The sequence below is a fragment of the Polypterus senegalus genome, chromosome 8, assembly GCF_016835505.1.
Source record: "Polypterus senegalus isolate Bchr_013 chromosome 8, ASM1683550v1, whole genome shotgun sequence".
Lineage (NCBI taxonomy): Eukaryota > Metazoa > Chordata > Cladistia > Polypteriformes > Polypteridae > Polypterus > Polypterus senegalus.
In genome coordinates, this window is record NC_053161.1 from 11,878,740 (window position 1) to 11,906,444 (window position 27,705).

The 27,705-nt window shown below is 39.7% G+C and overlaps 1 protein-coding gene across 1 annotated transcript in view; it reads right to left on the reverse strand.

Moving 5' to 3' along the window:
• Positions 1–7,690: 7,690 nt before the first annotated feature.
• The window catches only part of LOC120533789 (vascular endothelial growth factor A-like), a 79,603-nt gene continuing 59,588 nt past the window's right edge, over positions 7,691–27,705 (reverse strand). The window contains exons 2-7 of the mRNA XM_039760744.1: positions 23,982–24,024; positions 20,879–21,075; positions 20,694–20,767; positions 13,984–14,016; positions 12,846–12,968; positions 7,691–10,983 (exon numbers count right to left, since the gene is read on the reverse strand). Coding sequence (XP_039616678.1) covers positions 10,962–10,983; positions 12,846–12,968; positions 13,984–14,016; positions 20,694–20,767; positions 20,879–21,075; positions 23,982–24,024 — 492 coding nt within the window. The 3' untranslated portion in view covers positions 7,691–10,961. The remainder of the gene's footprint in view (positions 10,984–12,845; positions 12,969–13,983; positions 14,017–20,693; positions 20,768–20,878; positions 21,076–23,981; positions 24,025–27,705) is intronic.

A 27,705-nucleotide genomic window follows, 5' to 3' on the forward strand; every position in this document is an offset into this window, starting at 1 on the left:
GTGTACTGAACTTCCAAGTTTCATTTATTGTGAAATGCTGCATGTTCAGAAATTTCTGGTGCCTTGTTTTCAGTGATTGCTCTTTACAGAGTTAAACTTTCTAGAGGCTCCAGGACTGTGTGATCACAAGGCCTACAGGTCTATGCTAGAAGACACTGCAGCAGTTTTCACAGAGGTCACTTTATCAGAAGCATTTGGCTTTCCAAGGAGGAGTTGTCTGCTGCGTTACTCCTTCTGTCCATTAGTGCCAGGCAGATTATTCACCCTAATAGCCACAGATCAAATAATTTGTCATTTTTTCCTAGTCAACTGCAGCTTTGCACATTTCCAGAAGGCATCATGATGGACTAGTGTTATTTCACACTTTATTTTTCTATTCCTGTTCTAAATATACTGTTTGTTAATGCATGTTTTAGATTTTGTACATAGACAACATTATTGTATCTCATACTGCAACAGTGCTCTAATAAGCCCCCTGCGATTGTGTTGTGCCTTTTAATATTGTGTACAAGTTGAATTAGATTCTGTTACAAAGGTATTCCTGTTTTCCTAGCATTCTTTACTGGGGTATGGTAGTGGAGTTAGTAAAAGGTAGGGTATGTTTCTTTTTTTAACTCCAACCAATCCAATCCACAGACTTAAATCAAAATCTCTAAGTGCATGGTTGTTAATTACACTGCACTGTAACTTACCAGGCTGTTGCTGCCCAGTGATATTACTGCTCACTTTGTCAGAAAAATTCACATTTAATACAGTGTATGAAAAATAAGGCTCTAGTATGATTTGTATGCCCTCAATTTCTTAACCTGGCAGGCAATATTTATTGTAATGTATTTTTTATTTGCGTAGTATATTCAGGATTTTGCCTTAAAACTGTTTGTGACGGTATTTGCTATAGAAGACAATATACTGAAGGAACATTGATTGATTGAAATCCTAGGTTGCTTGGTTAGAGTAATTGAATAAAATGAATTGATGGATGATAGAACAGTTGCTTTTAGCTGAGTGCTGCTACATAAATTGTGTACAGTCACAGCATCTGTATGACCCTGTGCAAATGTTTTTTATAGGCAAGCTATATTTAGCTGACAGTCATTGCTGGCCGGCTGCATGTTAGAAGCGAACCCTGCACAAGGTCACCACCTGCAGTTTTGTTCCAGGTCTAAAAGTGACCATTTCTGACATATTTGGTCTTTTATTTTGAATATGTTCTTTGCTATGATTGCTTATCTGGAAGTCCTGATACAAACTGATACAGATGAATTTGTAAATTTCTCTGTAGGCTTGGTATGTATAATCACAAGCCAATAAATATTTAATGAACTGCCAAAATACGTCATAGATTGATGGATATGCAGGATCTCATTGGCCGGTCATGTTTAACTTTTAAAAGGCTGCATGAAGCACATGCAACACCTACCAGATTCTCTCCTGTTTTTAACTTGCAGTGAATGCACACGATATCTGCTGATTTCTTACACCTTGGTGAATGAGTTTAAGTGTCACTGGCTGACACGCTGTCCAGGGATTGTTTCTGCCTTATGCCCCAGGCTTGCTAGGCAGGGCTCCCCCAGCTTTCTAGCAGCCCTACTCGGGATTAAGTGGGCTTAGAAAAATGTTATGTTATGTACATGCATCGGCCATGCTGATGGATAGGTAGGGTAAATACATCATATTAGAACTGCAGTAATGCATGGAACAACAAAACTGGCTTAAGGTTTTCAGTGCTTTATAGCCTTTACTCTATTTTTCTCTTTAGCTCTTTTAAGCCTCCTATCGGCTTGTCTTTCTTTCAGTACTGTTCTCGAAACAGTAAATTAAAGGATTTTCAAAAATATATAAAAAAAAAGATATAAAATTACTTTTATTTAATACTATATGTAAGAGCCAATCTTAGAAAGTTAAAGCTTGGAGTTAAACTCATATTAATGTTTGCGTAATTTGAATAGAAAATAAATTTCTTCCATAGTCATAGACAACGATCTACAAACCGGATTCCAAAAAAGTTGGGACACTAAACAAATTGTGAATAAAAACTGAATGCAATGATGTGGAGATGGCAAATGTCAATATTTTATTTGTAATAGAACGTAGATGACAGATCAAACGTTTAATCCGAGTAAATGTATCATTTTAAAGGAAAAATATGTTGATTCACGGTGTCAACAAATCCCAAAAAAGTTGGGACAAGTAGCAATAAGAGGCTGGAAAAGTAAATTTGAGCATAACGAAGAGCTGGAAGACCAATAAACACTAATTAGGTCAATTGGCAACATGATTGGGTATAAAAGAGCTTCTCAGAGTGGCAGTGTCTCTCAGAAGCCAAGATGGGTAGAGGATCACCAATTCCCACAATGTTGCAGAAAGATAGTGGAGCAATATCAGAAAGGTGTTACCCAGCGAAAATTGCAAAGACTTTGCATCTATCATCATCAACTGTGCATAACATCATCCGAAGATTCAGAGAATCTGGAACAATCTCTGTGCGTAAGGGTCAAGGCCGTAAAACCATACTGGATGCCCGTGATCTCCGGGCCCTTAAACAACACTGCACCACAAACAGGAATGCTACTGTAAAGGAAATCACAGAATGGGCTCAGGAATACTTCCAGAAACCATTGTCAGTGAACACAATCCACCGTGCCATCCGCCGTTGCCAGCTGAAACTCTACAGTGCAAAGAAGGAGCCATTTCTAAGCAAGATCCACAAGCTCAGGCGTTGTCACTGGGCCAGGGATCATTTAAAATGGAATGTGGCAAAATGGAAGACTGTTCTGTGGTCAGACGAGTCACGATTCGAAGTTCTTTTTGGAAATCTGGGACGCCATGTCATCCAGACCAAAGAGGACAAGGACAACCAAGTTGTTATCAATGCTCAGTTCAGAAGCCTGCATCTCTGATGGTGTGGGGTTGCATGAGTGCGTGTGGCATGGGCAGCTTGCATGTCTGGAAAGGCACCATCAATGCAGAAAAATATATTCAGGTTCTAGAACAACATATGCTCCCATCCAGACGTCATATCTCTTTCAGGGAAGACCCTGCATTTTTCAACAAGATAATGCCAGACCACATTCTGCATCAATCACAACATCATGGCTGCGTAGGAGAAGGATCCGGGTACTGAAATGGCCAGTCTGCAGTCCAGATCTTTCACCTATAGAGAACATTTGGCGCATCATAAAGAGGAAGGTGCGACAAAGAAGGCCCAAGACGATTGAACAGTTAGAGGCCTGTATTAGACAAGAATGGGAGAGCATTCCTATTGCTAAACTTGAGAAACTGGTCTCCTCGGTCCCCAGACGTCTGTTGAGTGTTGTAAGAAGAAGGGGAGATGCCACACAGTGGTGAAAATGGCCTTGTCCCAACTTTTTTGGGATTTGTTGACACCATGAAATTCTGAATCAACATATTTTTCCCTTAAAATGATACAATTTCTCAGTTTAAACTTTTGTTCTGTGATTTATGTTCTATTCTGAACAAAATATTAGAAGTTGGCACCTCCACATCATTGCGTTCAGTTTTTATTCACGATTTGTATAGTGTCTCAACTTTTTTGGAATCCGGTTTGTACAATTTGAAATGTAACAAGATTTAAGCTTTGAACAGAACATTTCTTAACAAGAACCTTTCCCTTTTTTAGCTATTTTAATTTTTTCTTTTTTGTGTGAACTGTTTTACTTTGAATTTGAACTAAAACTTTTAAAAAACGAAGATATTTTTATTTTGTCTGTGGAATCATTTTGGTGCGTCAGGCTTTTGTTGAATCCCAAGCTAGAGCTGCTGAACTTTGGTAATTTTGGAGAAAATGCAGCTACACTGTATATCTAGAAAACAAAAACTGGGCGTAGGTTGAAAATTGAAATTTTGTACATGATTAAGATTTTATTATTGAACTATGACTATTCAAATATTTAAAATAAAGATGCCTTTCAATAATACACATATCATCATTGCCTATTTGATTAACATTACCAAAAATAATGCTGAGGCAGAAGTTGCAGGATCCCAAGGCACTTCTTTCAGCTAGCTAATTTAACCATATTGTATATGTGCAGTTCACTATTTAAAACAATTATGGTTTTGTAGGAAAGTTACTTCCAGTTCACTTCTATGTGTGCTCCTGTTCAGCAAACACAACAGCTAGAGAATTTTGGCAGAGTGGATAGATGGGTCCAGAACATGCTTAAAGTCAAACAATGCTGAGTTTAAAGAACAGACAATTGTGTGAAGATCTTCTTTTGAAATGGACAAAAGACAAAGGTGCTTGTTGCATATTTGTATATAAGCAGTTTAAAGAAAAGTGTAATCGACAGGTTAATAAAATGTATAGCTTACTCTAAATTAGGATGACTAGAAAACTGAATCTGCCAAATCCTTTTGATGGACCACAAGAGAAGGTTTAGGCACATATGGGGTAAATATGGGAGTTTTAATTTATCCTGAGGATTTTAGGAAGAACTTCATCTTGTGGTCACTGTATATGCTCTCGAGTTTAGCTGTAAGTTTTAAACTACAACTATGTTACTATGTTGCGGTATTTTAAAGTTGATTCTAAACATACCTGAAAGCCACTGTCCTGACTTAAGAACTCCTAGTTCTAGTTACAGTCATTGTTGCTGAGTTAGAAGTTAATTATGAACTAGTAATCAAACGATTAAAACAGCATGACAGTGAAGAATTTAAAATAACCAATTCTGCGTGATATAAATTAATCTCACTTTCCTATACCCTGCATACTAAGAAAGCTTCTTAATTTCTAAGTTGGAGAAATCAAATCTTACGTATGGCAAAGGTTAGAGCCAGGAGTTCAGACCTAAAATTATTTTTTAATACATTTGCAGTGAGCAAAAGGTTGTGACACAGCCAACATTTAGTATTTGCATCCAGGTGAAATTCTCGCCATTTCTGATACGGTGGTAGAGCTTGCTCTTTCATAGTACTAATTTACTTATACAAGGACTCATGCATGTTTAGTTAAAATTTTGGAAGACATTGTGGGTGTTGTTTTTCATTTTGGTGCCTGATTGTTTGACAGAATTTGTTGACATGTCACCATATCTTGATTAGATGCAGTTTAGGGTGGAAAGTATAGCTGCCCTTCTCTTAAAACTGGCAATGCATGTATACCTCAAGTCCAGTCTATTGTGTTGACAATAAGGGTTGTGGGTGTTACTTGAAACCTAGTCAAAAAGAGCATTGCCCATTTTGACTTTCTCAGTCTGAGGAAGAGTATAAAAACTTGCATCATTACTTTTAAGTTTAATAGATTTGTACTCTGTCTCCTCGACTTAGTGATAAGAGATCATTCCAGTTTATGCATTCACTTACTGTATGTGGGGCCAACCTTCCAATATTGAATAGAAAAATGTTGATGTTTCCTGCACTGCTGATTTCAACACTCAAGTCTAAATGTGAACGCCACCTGTTCTTGTCTACATTTATTCATTTTTTTTAAGTTCTTTTCTGTCATTCTTACCTAAACTGCTTTTAATTCTTGCTAATATTCTGTTCATTTCTGTATGGCAGTCACTCCTTCATTTATATTTTACTTGGCCTGCCTACTTGATATCTCTCCAGCTAGAATAAAAATAGCAAAGGAACCCAAGATCAATCAACCCTAGGAGGGATGAATCTAAGGAGCCACTTAAAGATGAGGTGCATAAACAAACGACACAGTATGTCCCGATGCTTCATTTGGCTGACTATGGGAATAATTGCCATTTCTGTGATGTGGGATGGTGTTTTTCACTTTCAAATACAACCACAAATGCTTTCTTTATAACTTCCTCTTTCACTCTGCATTTGATTCTTGGTCTCCCTAATTCACTTTTCTCTAGCCATATTAAACTTTACCTGATGTTTAATTGTGGGCTTCATCACATGTATCTTCAAGAGTCAGGGCAGTCTTCTGAAGAAAGTGTGAGGCAATAATTGACAGTAAGTGATTTGTTGTACACCCAAGCTTTCTTATAGTCTGCATGGTGTCTTGTTATAGCTCAAAAAACATTTGCAGTTTTTTGTCTGGAAGCGTTTACTCTTGGTTTAGGAAACTACTAGGATTAAATGTCAGAAAATACATTAAAGCAGGAGGTTCTCAATGTAATAGTTGATAACCAATTAAAAAAATTGAGAAAGAAATCCAGTATAACAGCAATATAAGAGGTAAACAAAGAAGACAGAGCCTGGAACAAGGGCTAGATTACTGAATTTTTAATGCAAGTGTGCAAAGACTGAAAAACTGACAAGTTCAAATGGAATAAATGTGTTGTGTTGCTGGTCTTTTTATCAACCTTAATAATAATAATAGCATAAGTATTGAGATGGGTCTAACTGTAGCCTGCAAAACCCATGACATAGGTCAGGTAATGTCCACGATGTCAGTCACAAAATTCACTGACTCAGACAACCCTCCAACAACCCTAATCTTCACCATAGTGTAACAGGGCACGCAGTGGGCATTTCGTGACTGGTGCTTCATGACTGACCTCATAGGTACTGCAGTCTGCAAGTACACTGTGTTTGTATTTGTGTCTGTCAGGTTTCTATGTCCCTATTGTTCCTATAGATGGTGCATTACAAACATTTGTAGTAATGCATTTTTGTTACACTGCAAATGTTAATGCTGAAGTCTATGTTAATTACTTGGATCCTAACCTCTCTTAAAGGGGTAGCACAGCTAGTGTGTGTGCAAATATATATAAAAACTGTATTCTAAGCTGTTTGTGATAGCACCATTCATAATATCTACTATTTCAAATAAATTTTGAATGGCAGTATTTGGCATGTACATATTATAGAAACTAGGGCTTAATAAAACTGTTAATAAATGAAACAATGCTATATCACTTTCAGGGTGGATGTAAGTCATTGTTGTCATGTACACAGAGTAAATCCTGAATTTTGAATAATAACAGATGTCTCATTAACAATATTTCAAAGAACAGGTGAAACAGGCCTTAAACACCGTGTTGCTAGATTTAAAACCATAAGTATGCAGTCTTGATGCCCTTTGCAAATTAAAACTTTGAGAAATCAATGAGTTTATCTTGCCGGTGCATTACATACCCAGACACTGCACAATGTAATATGCAGGGTTTTGTAACTGTTGTGTGTCAGGCAAATTCTATGTAAAATTTGACAGTCAAGGATTCTCTGTGCGCAATTGGAAGCTCTTCTTATGTAACACCTGTTCAGCAGAGCAATCAAAGAAAAAAGAAATTTAAAAATACTTATTTTCTTTTAATAGCACATTTTCCTTATTTTCAGGTTATATATACACAAGATATACAGCTTTACAAACAAAGACATACACAATAATAGCAGCAATGAATACTTGTCAATGTGGTGTTTACATTGAAACTATAGGCTTTACATAAAACAGTGAAATCCTCCCATACAGTAGCAACACCTTTACTGTCAAAACCCTGACTCCAGGTTACACTTCCAAGACTATCCCAACACAGTCATTTAGAATAATAAAAACTAGAACTGTTTCTAGACAGCATGATGGTGCATCAGTTGGCACTGCTACCTTATAGCTCTAGGGACCTGAGTTTGTTTCTCCGATTGGTTACTGTCTACATGAAATTAGCATTTTCTGTAAATGTTTGTGTGCACGTCAGATTAATTAGCAAATCAAATAGGCTTTTTGTACAAATCAGTATGTGCTGCAAATAATTAGCTTTCCATTCAGGATTGGTTCAAGTGCTGCTAAGATACACTTCAGGCCCCAAAGACCCTATCATGGAAAAAAAACAGTTTTGGGAATTGGATGAATCTGAATGCTACAGTTGCTCAGCAAGTGGGTTAGCAATCACATTATGTCTTAGCTTGAAGTTAAACAGTGATCCCACATTATTATCACTGAGAGGCTAGGTTAATATTTCAAAAGAGCTTGAAATGTTTTTGTTTTTTTTTCTGGGTTATCTCACTTGGAATTTTCGTATTTTCTAATCTTGACATTCTTGTTGCTAACTAAAAGATGGGTATGAGTATTCTTGAAGTATCTACCTGACGTTCATGGCCTCACATTAATGGAATTCCTATTTACTTTGTTCTTAGTCCACTCTTTAATGTACTTCTCATAATTCTGGTCTTTTTAAAGGCAGTGCCTTAATTTGCACATCAAGTCTCTACAAATTCAACTCAGTTGCTACAAAACAGTTTACTCAATACAGCTCTGACATGAAGAAATATATATATATAGGAAACACTTATTCATCTTTAATTACATTTTGAGTATATGCCAAAATATCTTTTTATATTGTGTAAGTACAGTAGTTTTCAAAATATTGTACTTTCAATCTGGGTAAACATTCATGGCCTTTTTGGCAGAAAAGTGAATGACCTAGAATACGGAGCTAAAGGAATGTCTCTTTTGGGCAGGAAGTTCCTGTTACTGTTTATCTGTGTACGGTGGCAAAATCACTATAATATTAATGCGCAACAGGATTGCTCAACTCTCTTACAGTATATTATGTTGCTCGGAAAGTAGTAACACTTTATTAACCTATTGTTTTTATCATCAAAATGCTCACTTAGCATGATTAAAACAGGCTGGGCTGTAAAAGTAAGTCTTCAAGGGTAGAGAACTGTGGATACCAGGAATGCTATCTTGAAGTGCCTCATGAGATGTCTGTACTGGGGTACTGGTGCCCCCTATAAAATCAATGGTACACTGCATAGGACTGTCTGTAGCCTATGAAAATGGGTTATACCCTTTGTCAGCTGTTCTGGAGTAAATGATTTTTGCCAGTGTTGTCAGAGAAAAGCATTATAGAATGAAAGTCATGAGGCAAACACCTTTTGTCTCTTGTAACTAATTATTTTAGTAAGCCTGAGGTTCTTTGGTTTACAGAGGAATGTTCACTACTGTGGATTGTGTTCCATTCCAGAAGAGGTAATTTGCCACCGTTTCCTGCTGATGCAGTGATTGCTGGCAACATGATGGTATTATGGCACAGTGGTTGGTGTTGTTTCCTAATGGCTCCTCACCTTGTAATTGATATTTTGGCATTGGTACTACTTGTGTGGAGTTTGCATGTTTTCCCCATGTTTATTTGTATTTTTCTCTGAGTACTCTGGGGGTGTGTGTGTGTGACAGAGAGAGAGTATGTTCCTGCTGTGCACACAATGCTGTGGCCTACAATTACCTTGGATTAACTGTTTAGAAAATTGATTGGTGGGCAGATGGGCATAATGGATGTAAACTTGAAAAATGTCTAGGGGCAGGGCTCCAGGGATACGTATTTCAAGATTCAAAAGCCATTTAATTTGGTGATGAACCACTCTCAGACTGCTCTGGTTTATGTAAATAAGGATACAGTACTAGTTTCTCTATTCTATAACTGATTTTATAAAACATCTTGAGATTCAATCAAACTTGCTTCATCCCTAACCTTTCTCTAAAGCAGCCTATTGTATGTGCCATAGAGGAAAAAGAAAACTTTAAAGAAAGGCACACCACTTGCATTTGGAAAAAAAATGGCAGTCTGAATAGCTCTGCCAGTGTTCAGATACAGTATTGACTAAAGAGAGAACTACCTATGACCAAAGTACTGACAGTCTAATACACCACATGAATGAATAAAACAGATAATATATTATTATGCATTTTCCAAAGCAGATACTTAACAAGATACAGGAAGTCAAAAACACTTAAATTATACACAATACTCTACATGCACTCTGTATAAATAAAATACAATAAAAACCCTGGAATTACTGTTTACAGAATAGAATATACACTTGAGCAAACTAATATAGTTGTACAGATGGTTTTAACAGGCTAAACGTGAAGCAGTCCTGCAGTTTACAGTATAATACTACAGAATTAGCAAGGCAGTTTATCCCCTTTTTTCCTATTCAAGATATTAATAAACACTTCACTAAAGTCGTAGGATAACTGAGATTTTCAATAATGTGAAAGTCGGTGACTTTTCTAATTAGGCTTTTAGGCAGCAGCTGCTACTTTGTCTGCCTGTCAGCTTTGCCACTCAGCAAATCAAAAATTTGCTTGCTTGCTTCTTTCTAGCATGTCACTAACCTTCTTCTCCAAGTGAAGCATGTTTTATTTCTAACAACAAGAAGCTTTTGGTGCTACCACATCATTGAGCCTAACGCATGCAGTAATGTCAGAAATCAGCTTGCACAAGGCTATTCATCTGTTTATACACTGGTTTTGTTTTTCCCCCGCATGATAACCCAAAATGTTTTTCTAGCAGTTATGCTGATTTCTTTCTGTCTTCTCACACTTTAATACTTCCTTCTTGTAAAAGTAGCTTTGGGAAAGTTGGAACCTGAACATACTCAAGTGCTCTGCATAGACCTAGCAGAGTAAACCAAAATGGCTTTTAATGAGGACAGGACCACAGTTTAGCCAGCTTCAGTGAAATAGGATTATATTCCTCAGGAGCAGGTATCTTGCCTAACTAGCCATAAGGCCTACTAGTAGAATCTGCCCAAGGTTTTAGTAATGCAAATCCTTTGTCCATGGTAGAGTTACAGTATAGCCATGAAAAAGCTGACAGTGTGGTCCATCTCCCAAGCACCAGATGTATAACACTGTAAATGGATGGATGATCAACAGAGACCAAGGTTATGTTTTCTGGCCTAATCTTGCTCTTGTGTCCAAACAGTTCAATCAGCAACACCAGCCAGATGTTATTTGCAGTTTGTCATATTATATGGAAGAAATACAAGCTATAAATGAAGCTAGCAAATCTTCAGTTCACAGGTTTCTACATTAAAAACAGGGTGGTATGTAGGGTGTCCTATCTGTGTTATTCAGTAGCATCGGTCCTTTTATCCTCAAAGCAGGGGACTATGGTGTTGCAAAGTGCTGTCCTAGCTGTCCCACAGAAAGATTCTGTTGCTTCGCTGCAGATTTTTCATCATGATACTTCGTTGATTTTAATTCATTATTTCATTTGACATATGCATGTGCCGAAAGCCTTGATTATTCATCGGCGCAATGGCTCACACCTGCAACAGAGGGGGAAAAAAAACACATCACTTAGAAGACTGAGGTAGTTCTGACATAGCATAACTTAGGACCACACATGTACTGTACTGTCCTAATAAGTGGACATGAAAATAAGTAATGTCACTTGGGTGGATCCTGTGCTGGCTTAAACTATACCATGTACAACCATAACTGAGAGTCCTGTTCAGTTACAATTGACAGCCTGAATTAAAAGAAATGATAAATATGCTTCATGTATGAACACAGTTCATCACTCATTTTTATCCTAAATAAGACTGCCATCCATATGTTCATTCCCATTGGTCTTATTCAAGAAACTGCACAAAGCAGCTATGCTCTGTGGCACATGTACCCTGGTAACAGTTTGTCCAGTCAAATTAAGTTTTCCTAAACTAGGATTTTCAATTCATACTCACTGAACACTGTAAAACAAGGATGGCCTACACATAAGCTAGTTCACTTTAGGAATTAAATTTGCCTCACATGGGTAGTGAAGTACTTATTATAATAACCATATCAACATTCAACCAGTTGCTGGTGATGATAATACTGAAGGTGTTAAGTTAGTATGTATTCTAACTAATGTTCACAGTGTTTATAATTAATTGCACTGTAAGGTGTCATTCCAGAGATGTGCAGGTGAGATTAACTGACAAGTCTGAATTGGCCCTATACACAGAGTGTGCTGGCTTGGTTACCTTATGCTCAATTCTGTCCAAAATAGGCACAGGGAGATGAATCCCATTCAGACTAACAGAAACATGTTTTATGATAATATTTTTGCTGTTTCCTTTGTTGGGATAATGACTACTTGTATCAGCCAGCTACTACCCAAAAATGTGTGATTTGAGTTAACTTTTTCTCTGCAACTTCTTTGATTTTTCTTCTTTGCATATTTTGGCTATTCGTACTACAGCAACCAAGATTCATATTTACCCACTCATAGACATGTGGAGTTAGCTGGCATAGGCTAAAATGCCATACTTCACATTCATAATAGCACACGAAACGTACACAGAAGTGTAATGAAATTGTAACCTTGTTCGATAAAATCTGGAAGAATCTTGAAATTTATAAATCATTCTGCATCTGCCTACAATGAATTGAATGCGATTATTACTCAAATTAATTGTATTTCATATTGATTTCACTTCTGCCTCACACAGTCTGAGACTCCGGGCTGATGTACCTTTGCATATGTGGAGTTTTTTTTCACATTATCCAAATGTGAGTGGGTTTTCATAGAATAGACTATTTTTGCTTAATATTCTGATAAATGTGCATCTTGAGTTCATTAGCCTGTCTACATTGCTCTACTATTGCCATTATGGAAGTGGCAGAAGTAATGGAATGCATTACCACATTTGGTATATAATTTGTTGCTGCTGGGTTTTGTCAAACGTGCTCTGAGATTTTTTAGGTAAAGAAGACAGACAGTTTGTGTTAAGGTAGTCAGTAATCATTGCACCAGAGAGTCTCAACATGCTACATGTTAATTAGCAAGTAAGAATGTCACTGTGCTTGGCATATGTGACAATAATGACCCAATAAACATATAAAGAGAGTTCATTAAATGACAGACCAACTTAAGTAAGACATCTACATAAATAATAAAACTGCCTTTGTGCCCTGAATGAAAATGCGCTGTCACTGAAACCTTTCACTTGGTCTGACACCTAGAAAACTTGTCCCTGCCTAGAGCTGTTTTATATTAATCCCATCTGTAATGTAAGGTGTTCTGTAATGTTATATACCAGCATCTCTGCTGTTCCTACCATTACTTAATACATTGGAGGAACATCAACCATAAAATGGGTTCTCGAGCTTAGCAGTCTCCTGCAGCACTCCTGTTGTTACTTACCTGCAGGTATTCTCATTCAGCACTTGTCCTTTAGCTCGGCAGCGACGGTGCATGGGTCGACAGGAACACTTGCATGTCACAGGATTTAAAACCTTCCGTCTCTCTGAACATGGCCTGCACTGTCTGTGTGTGAAGGAGAGAGAGAAAGAGAAACAGAGAGAGAGAAGGTGTTACTGTAAGAAATAGACGAGTGTGTATTATTGTTGCAGCAGCAGGTGCACTCTGAGTTTCTGAGTGTTGGTGGGTCTTTCGTTAGTGCACCCGTTTATACAGTGCATGCTGTGATTTCAGAACACAAGACAACCTTTTGGTTAATCTTTAGACAGATTGCTGGCAAACACCCAAAATTTAAAGGACACAGTTACACTAGATCACCTAGATTTTTAAACCAATACTGACCAACAAGCAGGTGTTAGTACACAGTATAATCCTATTTACTGCTGACTGGACGCAAACAAGTTCCGTGCAAACATGTAGTGAGGACTTTTACAAATAAAGGGATAAGACACAGTGAGACAGAGGAGGTAGGATCTTGTGAAGAATGTATGACCCATGCATGGTCATTAATCCTTAAGTCCTTGTGGTTTGTTCCACTAATTATATACAGTACACCAACATACAGTACAGGTTCCCATGTGAAGCATTCTTTTAAAAGAATATGGGAGAGGATTTTGGATTGTTTCACAACCAACCAAAAACAAATTAAGATTTCATGTAATAAAGAATAAAATGTATGTAATGCAGGACTTTTGAAATGGCAAGCATAGGCTCAATTTTGTACAATGTATCCTGTCTCTGAATGTCTCTCTGTGTCCAATGTATACTTTTCACTGCACATACAAAGAAGCACTTGGTTTGCTCTTTTTCCTTTTCTTTTTTTCTTTTCTTGTTTCCATCATTTCATCCCTGGAAATACAGACAGGGCACCATGGACAAAAGTCTCTCAATACTTTGATAAACCCCACAGTCAAACATGATCATAACAGTAACAAACATGCATCCAGTATGTGTAAGCAAATCAATCCACATAACTTTCCAAATACAGTAAATGATAAATATGAAAATACACACACACACACCAGAAAGCATGAAGAACAAGCTAAAGTCACGAAATACACCATATAAAAATATCACTTACCTTTGTTGTTTTATATGAGCTTCTTTTTTTGGCCTAAAAAAGAGAGACACAAGCAAGTTGTGAAATCTTTTTGTGTGTACAGAGTCTGTGGAGGACTGAAGCTCTGTGTGGTATTCCTTCTAGTGAAAAATCTACATTATTCTACAGTTTTAATTAAAACTATGAGATTGTTCTTTAACCATAAACAACACAGCTGTCAAGTTGGAATGTAACAGTCTTTACAATAAACTGAGATTCCACAAACCAACTTAGAGCCACGACTGCATGTTCAAGTTTCCTTTAAAGCCACATATCTTACTCCAGTAGTAAATTTGGAATCCCTATTCTGTTCCCTATTTGATTGCACCCTGCTACACTGGTCTTTCGTCCTGATGAAAACATGACATAGATTAGCCCATTTAACTTACCAGCTTGTACACTTTTTCCCCAAAGAGGTTAAGATACTAGCAGTGTTGGAGTATATGGTTGGGCAGTTTTGTCTTTTGGTGATCCATGTTAATTTGAATTCTAATTGAGAATATATGGTCAACACTAATGAAGCTTTTTGTGGCATTGCGTTAATCTGACTTTAATACCAAGCTTTTCAATTATTCATGTGAGTTTTTACTTTAATGTGAATCTACTCATTTAAGATGAGAAAATGGTTACTTTGCAAAAACGTAGATTTAAAAATGAGTTGATCCAGAGTTGAGAAAAACATTAACGTGCACTGTGAATTCATCCATCCATCCATTTTCCAACCCACTGAATCCGAACACAGGGTCACGGGGGTCTGCTGGAGCCAATCCCAGCCAACACAGGGCACAAGGCAGGAACTAATCAAATGTCACATTTATACATTTAGATTTAAATATAAAAGTGTACAGAAAGTGAAGGGGTCTGAATACTTTCTGAATCCACTGTAGTTTTCATTAATGTTTGTTTACTTTGTCACACACGTGTGCATGGGAAGCAGCTGAAGGGCTTAGGAAATATTGTTTATACATCTGCCCAGGGGGGGGCGGGGTGCACTGACGCTCTTTCTGAGTTCTCTGCAGGTCTTACCCGGGAAATCCCACCAGGAACCGCCATTTCCAGGAAGGACACATCACTTCCGGTTCCGGCCCCAAGAATGAGGTCACTTCCGGTTCCGGCCCCAAGGATGATGTCACTTCCAGTTCCGGCCCAGAGGATGACATCATTTCCGCCCTCTGTGCTATAAAGCTCACTGCCTTGGCTTAGGCAGGCAGTTCTGTTTTGGACTCTGTTGTGTAAACTACTATTGCAATGCCTCAACGACTTTTGCAGCCGGGAAACCGTAATAAACGGGTGGCTGCCCCAAACCTTTCCGCGTCTCTGGTCTCCACTTATTACAGTGGCGTAGCCGGCAGGATGGTGTCCCCGATGAACCGGGACACGAACTATCACGGAACCAGGTGGGTGAGTACCGGGGCCGAGTTTCAGGGCGGGGAGTGCGCCAGAGGGTCAGGAAGGACGCGGTGCAGGCTCTGCTCCATGAGCATAACTCGGTGGGGACCACCCATCTCGTGGAGAACGTAGAGGGGACCCACAGGCGTGGGCTGGCTTCTGGGGAACACACACGAGTGGCTCAGTATGCTCTCCTTGGCAGGAAAGCCGAGCTGCCCATCGGGACCAAGGTCCCAGTTAAGCGATGGGTTGTCCCCAGGCCGGCAGGTGAAGGAAATCATAAACTGGGAGTTTAACCCAAGCAAAGGGCTGTCAGAGCAGGCTATGGCTCTCTGGCAACAGGTGGGTGAGTGGCTACGCCATTCGAGTTAACCCCTTACAAATAGTGCAGCAAGTGGCCTGTTTTCTGCTGCTGAAAATACTACCCCAGGAATTTGCCCAGCGGCCTGGGGCTTAATTCCATTCTATGGACGAGCTGCTGCAGCTCTTGCAAACCCAGAGGCCGGCTGTGAAACCTGGGAGGGCAGAACAGCCGCTCTGTGGACTACCCGGGAGCTATGACCCACTAAAGCAGTCCCTTCCACGCATTCCAGAGCTTGTTCAAGTCGCCGGGCCGTCTGGCTTGCGACCTGTCGGGAACAAGGCGGACCGTAGGGGACAATGGCGGGTTGTTTGTGTGCCCTTAGCAATCCCTGGCGGATAAACATACGGGGAGCTTCTTATTAATGGACATAAGATAACAGCGCTGTTCGATTCCGCAGTAGCGTGTCTGTCGTTGCTCGCCGCTTTATTCTGCCGCAACAGTGGATTAAAAAGAAGACCAGTCTAAAATGTATACACGGAGATATCCGCTCATACAATACCGCCCGGTGTTACATATGTCTTGGAGGAACCCTTCGACAACTTACCGTGGCGGTGCATCCGGATCCTCCATTTCCCGTAATCCTCGGGCGAGACTGGGCTGATAGTAACGGGTAGTTTAGTAAGCATTCCCGAAAAACTTATGGCCTCGTTATAGATGACAACGATTCATCTCAAGTTGCTTCCACACCGTGTAATCAGCCGACAGGGAGTGGGGCGGTAGGCCAAGAGAGTGACGAAGACACTCCCGGACCGTCGCGGGCTACTACGTCATCCACTAGCGCCCCGGCAGCGAGGGAGGAATCTCCGCCCCTTGAGGTCAGACCGGACCCGCTCTCTGAGTTGCACTTTCAGTTTAGAGCGACGCCGGCTTCTTTCAAGAGAGAACAGTGGAATGACGACTCTCTGAAACACATAAAGAATGCAGTGGTTCTCGTTAACGGCCAACGCACGCATTTGCCCATGCCACAGGGACCTCACTTTGTCGTTGATAATGACTTGTTGTATCGGGTCGCTGAACATGAGGGGAAGGTCCGGAAGTTGTTGCTAATCCCGCGGACCTACCGGCGGCAGGGTTGCGAGTTAGCACACTCCCACCCTCTTGGAGGCCATCTCGCTCCGATAAAACATTAGAGCGAATTAAGCTCCGTTTTTCTGGCCGGGGATTAATGAGGAGGTTCGCCGCTTTTGCGTTTCCTGTCCGGAATGTCAACTGCGGCAAATTCCTAGGAGGGACCGTGCTCCTCTGGTTCCCCTTCCCCTTATTGACGTTCCCTTTGATAGGATTGGGGTTGACATAGTAGGACCCCTAGAACCCTCAGCCCGAGGATATAAATATATACTGTCCTCGTGGATTATGCTACCCGATTCCCTGAAGCCGTTCCGTTGCGCTCGGCTACCACAAAAAATATTGCACGGGAACTAGTAGGAGTCTTTTCGCGAGTAGGCATTCCTAGAGAAGTCCTGACGGACCAAGGAACGCCTTTTACCTCGGAAACGTTCAAGGAGACTGCCAAGTTACTGAAAATAAAGCATTTAAAGACCTCGTGTATCATCCTCAAACCGATGGCCTAGTGGAGAGATTTAATCAAACTCTCAAGCAAATGCTACGTAAGGTAGTCAGCAAGGATGGGAGGGATTGGGACCAACTCCTCCCCCTTGTCCTCTTTGCATATCGGAAGTTCCTCAAGCCTCTACGGGTTCTCTCCATTTGAATTACTGTACGGAAGACAACCCCGGGGTTTATTGGATATTTTAAAAGAGGGCTGGGAAGGGGAGGCACAGCCCTCCACTAATATTTTGGAATATATCGCCCAATTGCGCGGTAGATTTGATGCAATAAGACCGATTCTAAAAAGTCATATAGAAGAGGCGCAATCAGCACAGGCCCGCCTTTATGACCGTGGCACGACTCTCCGGGAGTTCCAACCGGGGGATCGCGTCATGGTATTGGTACCAACTTCTCACTCTAAACTGCTCGCCCATTGGCTAGGCCCCTACGAAATTAAGGAAAGGAAGGGATTGGTTGACTATTTGGTGAAACAGCCCAATCGCCGACCAGCTGAGCGAATATATCATGTAAACCTGCTGAAACCGTGGAAGGAGAGGGGTCCCGATCCCTCCTCCGGACAGCCCTGCTCTCTCTTCGCGGAAGTAAGTTCCCTTAATTTCGGCGAGCAGCTATCCCCCAGGCAGAAACAAGAGCTCGAAGCAGCTATCCGCTCTGTCCCAGAGGTGGTAAGTGAAAACCCGGTCGGACCTCTCTGATTGCGCATGACATATTGACTGACCCGGGGGTGATCGTCCGTGAGCGACCCTACAGACTCCCGGAGGCAAAGAAAGTAGAAGTGGAACTGGAAATCAAGCGAATGCTGGCACTAGGAGTAATCGAGGAAAGTAGTAGTCCCTGGTCCAGTCCCATCGTCTTGATTGCTAAGCCTGACGGCAGTTGGAGGTTTTGCAATGACTTCCGTCGGCTTAACCAAGTTTCCAATTGATGCTTATCCCATGCCTCGCGTGGATGACCTCCTCGAGACTGGGACCAGCCAAATTCTTGACTACACTTGACATGACAAAGGGGTACTGGCAGGTTCCTTTAACGGAGTCCGCGAAGGAAAAAACCGCGTTTAGCACTCCTAGCGGACACTGGCAGTATCGTGTCCTTCCATTGGGTTACACGGGCCTGCGACTTTTCAGCGTCTGGTGGACAAAGTGCTCCGGCCCCATAACTCGTTCTGTGCTGCCTATCTGGATGACGCGTCATCTATTCCAGCACCTGGAAGGAACACATACAGCAGGTCACAGCAGTATTACGGACACTGGGAGAGGCCGGGCTCCGAATCAACCCCAAGAAATGTTTCTTTGGATTGAGGGAAGCCAAATATTTGGGCTACCTAGTGGGCCGGGGTACTGTGAGGCCACAGTGTTCCAAGTTGCAAGCCATAATGGCCTGGCCCGTCCGCAAACCAAGCGGCAAGTCCAATCCTTTCTCGGTTTGGCCGGGTACTACCGCCGGTTTGTGCCTCGCCTCTCCGAGAGCGCGCCTTGACCGACTTGACAAAGAAAAGAGCTCCTAATACGGTGGTATGGTCTGATAAAGCGGGGGCTGCATTCAGTGACTTAAAAAGGGCTCTGACTTCAGCACCTATCTTGATCTCCCCTAACTTCTCTCTCCTTTTATCCTCCAGACGGACGCTTCGGACACAGGCTTGGGTGCCGTGTTGAGCCAAAGCGTCGACGGTGTTGAACACCCCGTTATGTACCTGAGCCGGAAACTGTTGGACAGGGAGACCAGGTACGCGGGCGGTGGAGAAAGAGGCTCTGGCGATCAAATGGGCAGTAACTCAGCTGCGGTACTACCTCTTGGGTCGCGTGTTCACTCTGGTGACGGATCATGCACCTCTGAAGTGGATGGCCCTTCACAGGGAGTCGAATCCACGGGTCACGAGGTGGTTTCTTGACCTGCAGCAGTACAAGTATACGCTCGTTCATCGACAGGGGTCTCTTCATGCCAACGCCGATGCCCTCTCCCGGGCCCACGACCTCTCGGTGCAGGTCGCCCGACCCGACGGGTCTGGGCTGAGGGGGGAGTCTTGTCACACATGTGTGCATGGGAAGCAGCTGAAGGGCTTAGGAAATATTGTTTATACATCTGCCCAGGGGGGGGCGGGTGCACTGACGCTCTTTCTGAGTTCTCTGCAGGTCTTACCCGGGAAATCCCACCAGGAACCGCCATTTCCAGGAAGGACACATCACTTCCGGTTCCGGCCCCAAGAATGAGGTCACTTCGGTTCCGCCCCAAGGATGATGTCACTTCCAGTTCCGGCCCAGAGGATGACATCATTTCCGCCCTCTGTGCTATAAAGCTCACTGCCTTGGCTTAGGCAGGCAGTTCTGTTTTGGACTCTGTTGTGTAAACTACTATTGCAATGCCTCAACGACTTTTGCAGCCGGGAAACCGTAATAAACGGGTGGCTGCCCCAAACCTTTCCGCGTCTCTGGTCTCCACTTATTACAACTTCTTCATATCCCAAAGGTCATGTGAAAAGACCATTTCTCCTTGTTGATTAATAAAGTTTATCAATCAATGAATCAATTTACTTTTTCCATTGTAGTGTTGCAGAAAGCTACAGGTTGTCCCAACAGCATCAAACTTGAGAAGAACCAGCCTTTCATGAATGCAATTCTATTGCAAGTAATGATGAAGCGCTAACTCATACTAGACCAGTTTAATAGTTTTTTTAATTCAAAATGCTATTCTTCAGGAGACTATTGGAGTTTCCAGATGAAACCAATATGAGCAAGGTAAGAGTGTACACATTTCACAGGCAGTGCTAGGCAGCAGTGCTAACCACAGGGACACCCAGAGGTAGCTCTACATTTTACTATTCTAAATAACAGACACTTTAGGGATATAGCAGGAAGCATATCTTATTAGCCTGGCAAATTGTCTTCAGTCAGTATTTTCACAAAGTAAGTGTGGCTTAGCTCGAAACAGTAATATATTGTGGATTCTCAAAAACATTTTTTCTAATAATAATAAATCTCTGCTTCTTTTGTGCTGTTCAGGGCACTTAAGAAATGCTTCAGTTTGAAAGCTAACATTTTTAAGTGAAAACAATCAAAATAGGTTAAAAGGTATACAGCAACTTGGCATGTCCTGCCTTTTAATGAGCTTAGTGCTGCTCTTCACGTCAAACCTTGTAAATGCTAATTATCCTCACATGTTCAGTTCTGCTGTATAACAAATTTTTACACTTCAATGAGAAAATAAATTAGTGTATTTCCTTTGATAGACTTGAACGCAAGTTTATTTTGATCACCCTTGTGATGATTTCCTTCTACATTTAAAAACTTGCTTTCTGTAGAATCCTTACCATTTTGCTTTCCAATTGCATCCCCACTTTTCCCCACCTTTTAGTCTTCCAGCTTTCTTATCTCACCTGCACTCACACTCGCTGTGTTCTGTAAAAGGCAGTTCCACCATTTCTCTCTTTTCATAGTTGGTTTTCATGAGCTGGAAACAGAAGTGATAAGAATAAAGAAGTGTTACAGTTTAGTTACATTCTACTGCCATCCAAGTTGTGTAAATGCAGAATGGCCTTGTCAAGTAACATATGAGTTTCACCTCTACAAGGAGGGAGTGGGACTGCAGGGGTACACACTCCATTGCTTCATCTGAACAGCATCCCCCACACCGATGGAGAGGAACACAAGCTGGAAGAAATAGGTACTCCACTTCATTTGGGAACTCTGTAGAGACATCAACAAGAACCTCCCGAGGCTGGCAGAAGGTACGCTTATAGGCATCCATCCATTTCAACACTTCAGAGAGAAAAAGAAAACAGCAATGCAGAGATCCATAGGAAAGTTAGCCATACAGTTCCTTGGGTAAAACAAAGCAGTGAAAGAGGAATAAAGATGGAAAAACAGCTACAATGAAGATGTCAGGAAAAATTCTACTTAGAACACAGGGCGAAAAATTGTGTGAGAACACAATTCTTATGGGATGAGGACAGAGTGGCTATGTTACTGTATTTTATGGCCCCTTTTATGTACTGCTTACCTGCATCACCACCACAATTCAAATAATGATACCTTTAAATAGACTAGGAATGTCTGCATGAGGTCAATGCCCCCCTCTGTATCTAAAGTTCTAATTTAGTCTCCTGCACTGGGATGCTGTGGTAATGGACCCTGAAACACAACAAATGTTTCTATTTTCTATATGACAGAACCCAGGCTATAACAAGTCTAATTTGTCTTATCATGTAAGCCACTAAAAAACAGGAGTTATAATACTTAGCAGTAACTAAAAAATTGATAGAAGTACATATTCAACTATGAAAACTTTGCCCTGAGCATTTGACAGAGTTAAGTTAGTACTGGTAGTGCCTGCACATATTTGTGAGACTGCTAAGGTATTTCAGCTATTTAACCTTAAAACCTAAAGGTTAATGTGTATCTGAGCAGGGGTGGACAGTGGATAGGAAAAATCATGTTTGTTTCCAAAGGAAAATAATAGGTGCATTTCCCACAGAGACTTTTGACCAAACAAGGTTTCCTGAGATGCCATCTCTGCCCCTATTCTGTCTCCGCAAATCCACAACTAGGTAAACGGTGCAAGGCTGCTGACACATGGAAGAGGACAGCACTTTGTATCTATGTGTGTCAGAGCATGCATGACTGCCTCTGCTGCTGTTTGGTAGTTGTATTTTTGATTTTGTGTACTTAATTTAGTTATCTAATAAAGTAATTGATTCAACTGGGACTGCTGATTCAGTTTGCTTATTCTAGGGGCACTCTCCCCAATGTGCATGATAATGCTGTATAGACTGACAGCACCCTGTGCGCTATTCACAAGAAGGTGTGCCATTTCTCATATGTGAAGACAAAATTATTCTGTCACTAAGACCTTGGGTAATAAAATGAAAATTGGCATATACTGTGCATTACAGGTAGTTTAGAATGATTCCTTGTGGATTTCGGTTTTGTTTATTGAATTGCACAAATGAAAATTACTTGGTGGGAGTGAATTCTCAAATCAAGTGTTAGAGTTCCCCAGCTCTAGCCATTCTGTCACTCAAAGCTCAAAACTGCTGTTATCAAATGTAGGACATAGGGCATCAAAAGTGAAACTCATGCTAACACACTTGCAGTCTCACTCCATATTTCCCTATTTTTAAAGCTACTTAAGTTGAATTAACTAGCCTGAGTGGCTGAGTGTTCTAAGAGCATACAGCAGATGACAGTGTAACTCTGTCCAAACTATCCTCCAAGAACTGACAAATGACACAGGTGAGGAGTTAAAGAGATGTAATTAGCATTTGGGAAGTGAGTAGTACATGGGAAAGAAGCATAACCACTTACTTTAGAGCAGGAAGGGATCATGGCATTGGTTCGAGGTAGGCCTGAATGGCACTACTAAGTGTCTCTTGTTACATATAAGACTACTACCAATTCAATAAATAATTCAGTAAATGCCTTCAATAATGGATAACACCTTTGTTTCTGTGCAAATGATGGGTTTGAGGTGTGAGGGTAAGGTATGTTCTGTGACTCCAATTTTATTAATTGCCAGGCAACATACCTGCTAGGAATTTCTCTTGATGTTACAGGGTAAATACAATTAAATAACACAATATACAAGATACCACCACAATGTCATATAGAGTAGTAGTGAAAGATGTATTGCACAAAACACAAATATATAAAACACTATAATAATGTAGTGTTGCAGTCCTACCCAGTAATATCAAGTAAGTCTTTATAAAATAAAACACAAAATAAACATAATTCAGATTTGATGGGGGAGTTTAGAAATCAGGAGAAGAGATTAATCAAACTGTGTTTAACCAAAGTGACTGCAGTATGAAAAAAAATATTTGTGTCTAGTAATTCTTGCCTATAGTGCCTGGTAACGTTTCCTTGATGGTTATAACTGAAAGAGATGGTTGCCTGGGTGAGAGTAGTGCTTGATTATATTCTCAGCGTGTTTCCTGACCCTTGATCTATAGAGAACCTCATTGGAGTGCAGTTTCTGTCCTATAATCTGTTCTGCTGTCTGAATAGCATGCAGCAGTATATGTTTTGATTGTTGCAGTTGCATTGTCATACGTGACTGTTATGAAGAAAGTGAAGATGCTTTCAATGCCAAACCTATAAAACTGTACCATCACTGTTTGGGTCGGGTTAAACTTTTTAAATTGATGGATCCTAATGAAAGAGCATAGATCCATGGAGGCCCAGTCAACATTACCTGCATTGTGGTCTGAGGTCAGCATAATGTTGTTTATCTCTCAGTATATAGTTATTATGAAATAAAGTTTGCAACAAATGATTAGAAACCTATAGGAAAAGTTAATCAAGTGCCTGGCAAAACAAATGCTTCTGTTCTAAATAAAGCAGGCAGATGTAAAAACTATTAAAAAGACAAATGGAGGTTTTTCATAAAATATTTGCCTTACTGTGCCACTAATATATCATATCTGCCTAAAACATTCTTAAATGTATGCTTTGTTTTGTATATATGATGCCTTCAATGAATATTTTTTCTCCAAACTAAAAACAGTATTTTTTTTTTTACTATGATATCAGTCATTAAATTTTATATAATTCAGGCAAATGGTGCTGGTCCTGCTGCTATTTTCTCAGATGAGAGAAAAAAAGACTTTTTCTACATCAGAGAGAAAGAGAGAGAGAGAGAGAGAGAGAGAGAACGAGAACCTCACCTTCCCTGGTTTTGTGTGATTCATCTGAGTGCCAGTGAGCCAGCTGAAATCAAACAGAGACAAAGTCAAGCATGAGAAAGTGAAGTCACCCCAGAGCTATTTATAATACGTGAAATGAACAGCAGTTATTTCAAAGACAAAGCTAGTTGCTTTGCAGGAAGAGACAGTTGTATTGCATGAATTTCCCACTACCTGTGAAGGAAGAATATGACAGGCTATTTCACACACATTTTAAATAGTAAATATACCTTGTATTTTTCCAATTTGTTCCATTAATAAACTGTCCCAGGTTGATAGATATGTGGTTCACTTAATAGTATACAGACACTCTGACAGGCATAAAGGACTGATCATCATGACCGAAGTATGGTGGTTGCCAGTTGTTACTTTAAATTCTTTTCTTTAACAAGAACATGGAGAAGGTGATTAAAGGTAAATTTATCACTTTTTTTTTTTTATATGGTACACTTTAGGAAATATACACAGAAAATCCGTAGGGCACAGTTTTCAAGCTGAAAGAATTGCTTAACACTTGATAGGCTTCAAATCCTCCAGTATTTATTAGAAACGTTGGGTGAAAAGACATGAAGATGCCCAGTCTATTTTTATTAAAATTGTTTATACTGTATATCTTGAAACTGCTTGTTTATGAAAGTGACACAAGAAGGTCTGATCATCCTGGCTATTCACAAAAATTTATATTAACCAAATCTAAAAATCACTGATAAAAGTATGCATTAATAAAAAAAAACAACAATAAAAAGGTACACATTCTATTTTTTCCCCTTTACATTCAGGGGATTAAATTATACACAATATATCATCAGATATTTAGGGTGAACCTGCTTGGCAGAAAACTAGAATCTTTGTTTTCAAATACGGTTTCCCATCTGACAGAAACACAACGATGGCTAGAGTGTGCCAAGATAAAGAATTCAGAAAGAAACTTTGTTTATTTTAGCAAAGAAATATTAGATTTAAGGGCCAACAGTTTTTTTGAGAAAGAGCCCTTATCTCATGGGCAGGAAAAGCAGAAAAAAAGGATATTTACCTCTAATGGTGGGAGTGGGGAAAAGGGAACACCTCAGAAAAGTCAACAAGAGGCAAAATGTGCATTAAAAGAATGTACTGAACTTTTTTAAAATCCTTAGATACATTAAAGAATTGATAATAAAAACGCCATGGTCAGTACATGCTTTCTATTGTGAGGCAGTCTGCAGGAGTTTGTTACAAAATTGGAAAATACTACTGTATTATATAATATCTTTCATGATTGAAACTATACAGTATATAAGTGCATTAATTCAACAGAACAAATGAAAGATTGTGGATTTTAAATAATTGCAGTACAGATAGCTTTACAGTATGTAATTTAGATTTGTTAACAATCACAGTACAAAAAGCTTTGTGATGGGCAGTTTACTATTCCTTAACATCTTGATAGCACAGGCTGCAGTGACAGTTGATTAGTATTACAATGCAATGTGTATTACAGAATTGCGTAAAGTCAACATGGTACAGCTGGCCCTCAGAGTAGCCTACATAACTACAGATACAAACTGAGAATGGAAACTTTTTTTTTTTAATTGTATTGATTTTATTGTAATTATTCCATACAAACAGGTCAGTTTTTACAAGAAATAGGATTGAAAACAAATCAACCCCCACCCTTGAGAAGGAGAGCATGGCCAACGGAATAAAACTTAAAGCTTGTAAAAATAAATAAATTGATGAGTTTAATAAGCGGATAAAGATAAATGGAGAAGAAAAAAAAGGGGAAGAGCACCTACTTCCTCAGTGGTTTAAGAGCTTATTCTAAAGTGTTATTGATTAGAACCTGCCAAGTTTTGAAAAAGTTCTGCACAGATCCTCTAACTGAGAATTAGATTTTTTTCCAATTTCAAATAATATAAAACATCAGTTACCCACTGACTTAAAAGAGGAGAGCTAGAATTCAAAATTAGCAAAATAAGTCTGCGTGCCAATTGTGCAGTGAAGGCAATCACAGTTTGTTTGTCCTTCTCCACTTTAAGCCTATCTGAAAGAACACCAAACACAACTCTTAATGGGTCAGGAGGTATTGTGACACAAAGCCTGTCTGAAAGGCACTTAAAACTTTTTGTCCAGAATGATGTTAATTTGGTGCAGGCCCAAAACATGTGACCCAGTGAGGCTGGAACTTGATTGCAGCGTTCGCAGGTTGGATCTTGCCCTCGAAACATTTTACACAATTTTAAGTGAGACAGATGTGCTCGAATTTTTAGTTGAATAATTGTATGCTTTGCGCATACGGAGCTCAAATGAATTCTCTGCATTGCTACCTTTCACTCCATTTTCTGATATGTTGAGTGAGAGATCCTTTTCTCATTGTCCTCTTGGATCATTGAAAGGGAGGGACTGTAAAATAATTTTATATATTGCAGAAATGCTGTCCGAGTCCTCAAACCTGAGCAATATTTTTTCCAGCATAGAGGAAGGTGGGAGATGGGGAAAATCGGGCAGGTTCTGTTTAACGAAGTTTCTAATTTGATGATAGTGAAAGAAATGTGTTGCTGGAAAATTAAATTTGGAATGTAATTGTTAAAAGATGCAAAGATATTTATATAAAGATCTCTAAGCAATTTAATCCCAAATGTTTTCCAGATCTTAAAAACTACATATGTTTGCGAGGGTTGAAAAAGGTGGTTCACATGCAGAGGTTCCACAGATAAAAGATTCTCCATGTTAAAGTGCTTTCTATATTGGTTCCATATTCTGAGTGAGTGAAGCACAATTGGGTTATTAGTATATTGCCGATAACTTGCATTTATTGGAGCACAAAGCAGGGAATATAAAGTAGTACTACAGGATTTTATTTCTATTGTGCACCAAGCCTGTGTATGTTAATCTATTTGTGTCCAGGTTTTAATAGCTTGTATGTTTGCTGCCCAGTAATAAAACTGAAAGTTGGGTAGAGCCATGCCACCTTCTGCCCTTAGGTCTTTGTAGGGTCCCTCTCTGGATACCTGGATGTTTTAAGTTCCAAATAAATTAGGCTTTGGTTTAATCTAATTGCTTAAAAAATTATTTATTGATGTATATTGGAATGTTTTGAAATAAAAAGAGAAGCTTAGGAAGGATATTCATCTTAACAATGTTAATTCTTCCAGCTAGAGTGAGATGAAGGGTTGACCATTTATGCAAGTCTTGCTTGATTTTTTACATGCAGATGGCGAAATTTTGTTGATAAAGAACTTTATGTTTACTTGTGATATTTACCCCTAGGTATTTAAACTGATCTGCAATGATAAAAGGGAAGGAGTCCAATCTAATATTGTATGCTTGTCAATTCACTGGAAAGAGCACACTTTTATTCAAATTAATTCCGAGACCAGAGATCTTTTGAAATTCTGTAATTGCTGTTAAGACTGCAGACATAGTATTTTGTGGGTCTGATGTATACAAAACCATATCATCTACATATAGAGAAATTTTCTGCTTTTGGATTGGTATACAGTAGTTTGATCAATGCACAAATGTTCGGGCCAAACCCAAATTTCTCTAATGTAGTGAAAACGTAGTACCATTCAATCATACCAAATGCTTTTTCTGCATCCATTATTATCATCTCTGGGGTGTTTGACTTTGCAGGTTACTATATTATATTAAACAGATGTTGAAGATTGGAAGCTAAGTGTTGCCTTTAATAAATCCAGTTTGCTCTTGTGATATTACCAAAGGCAGC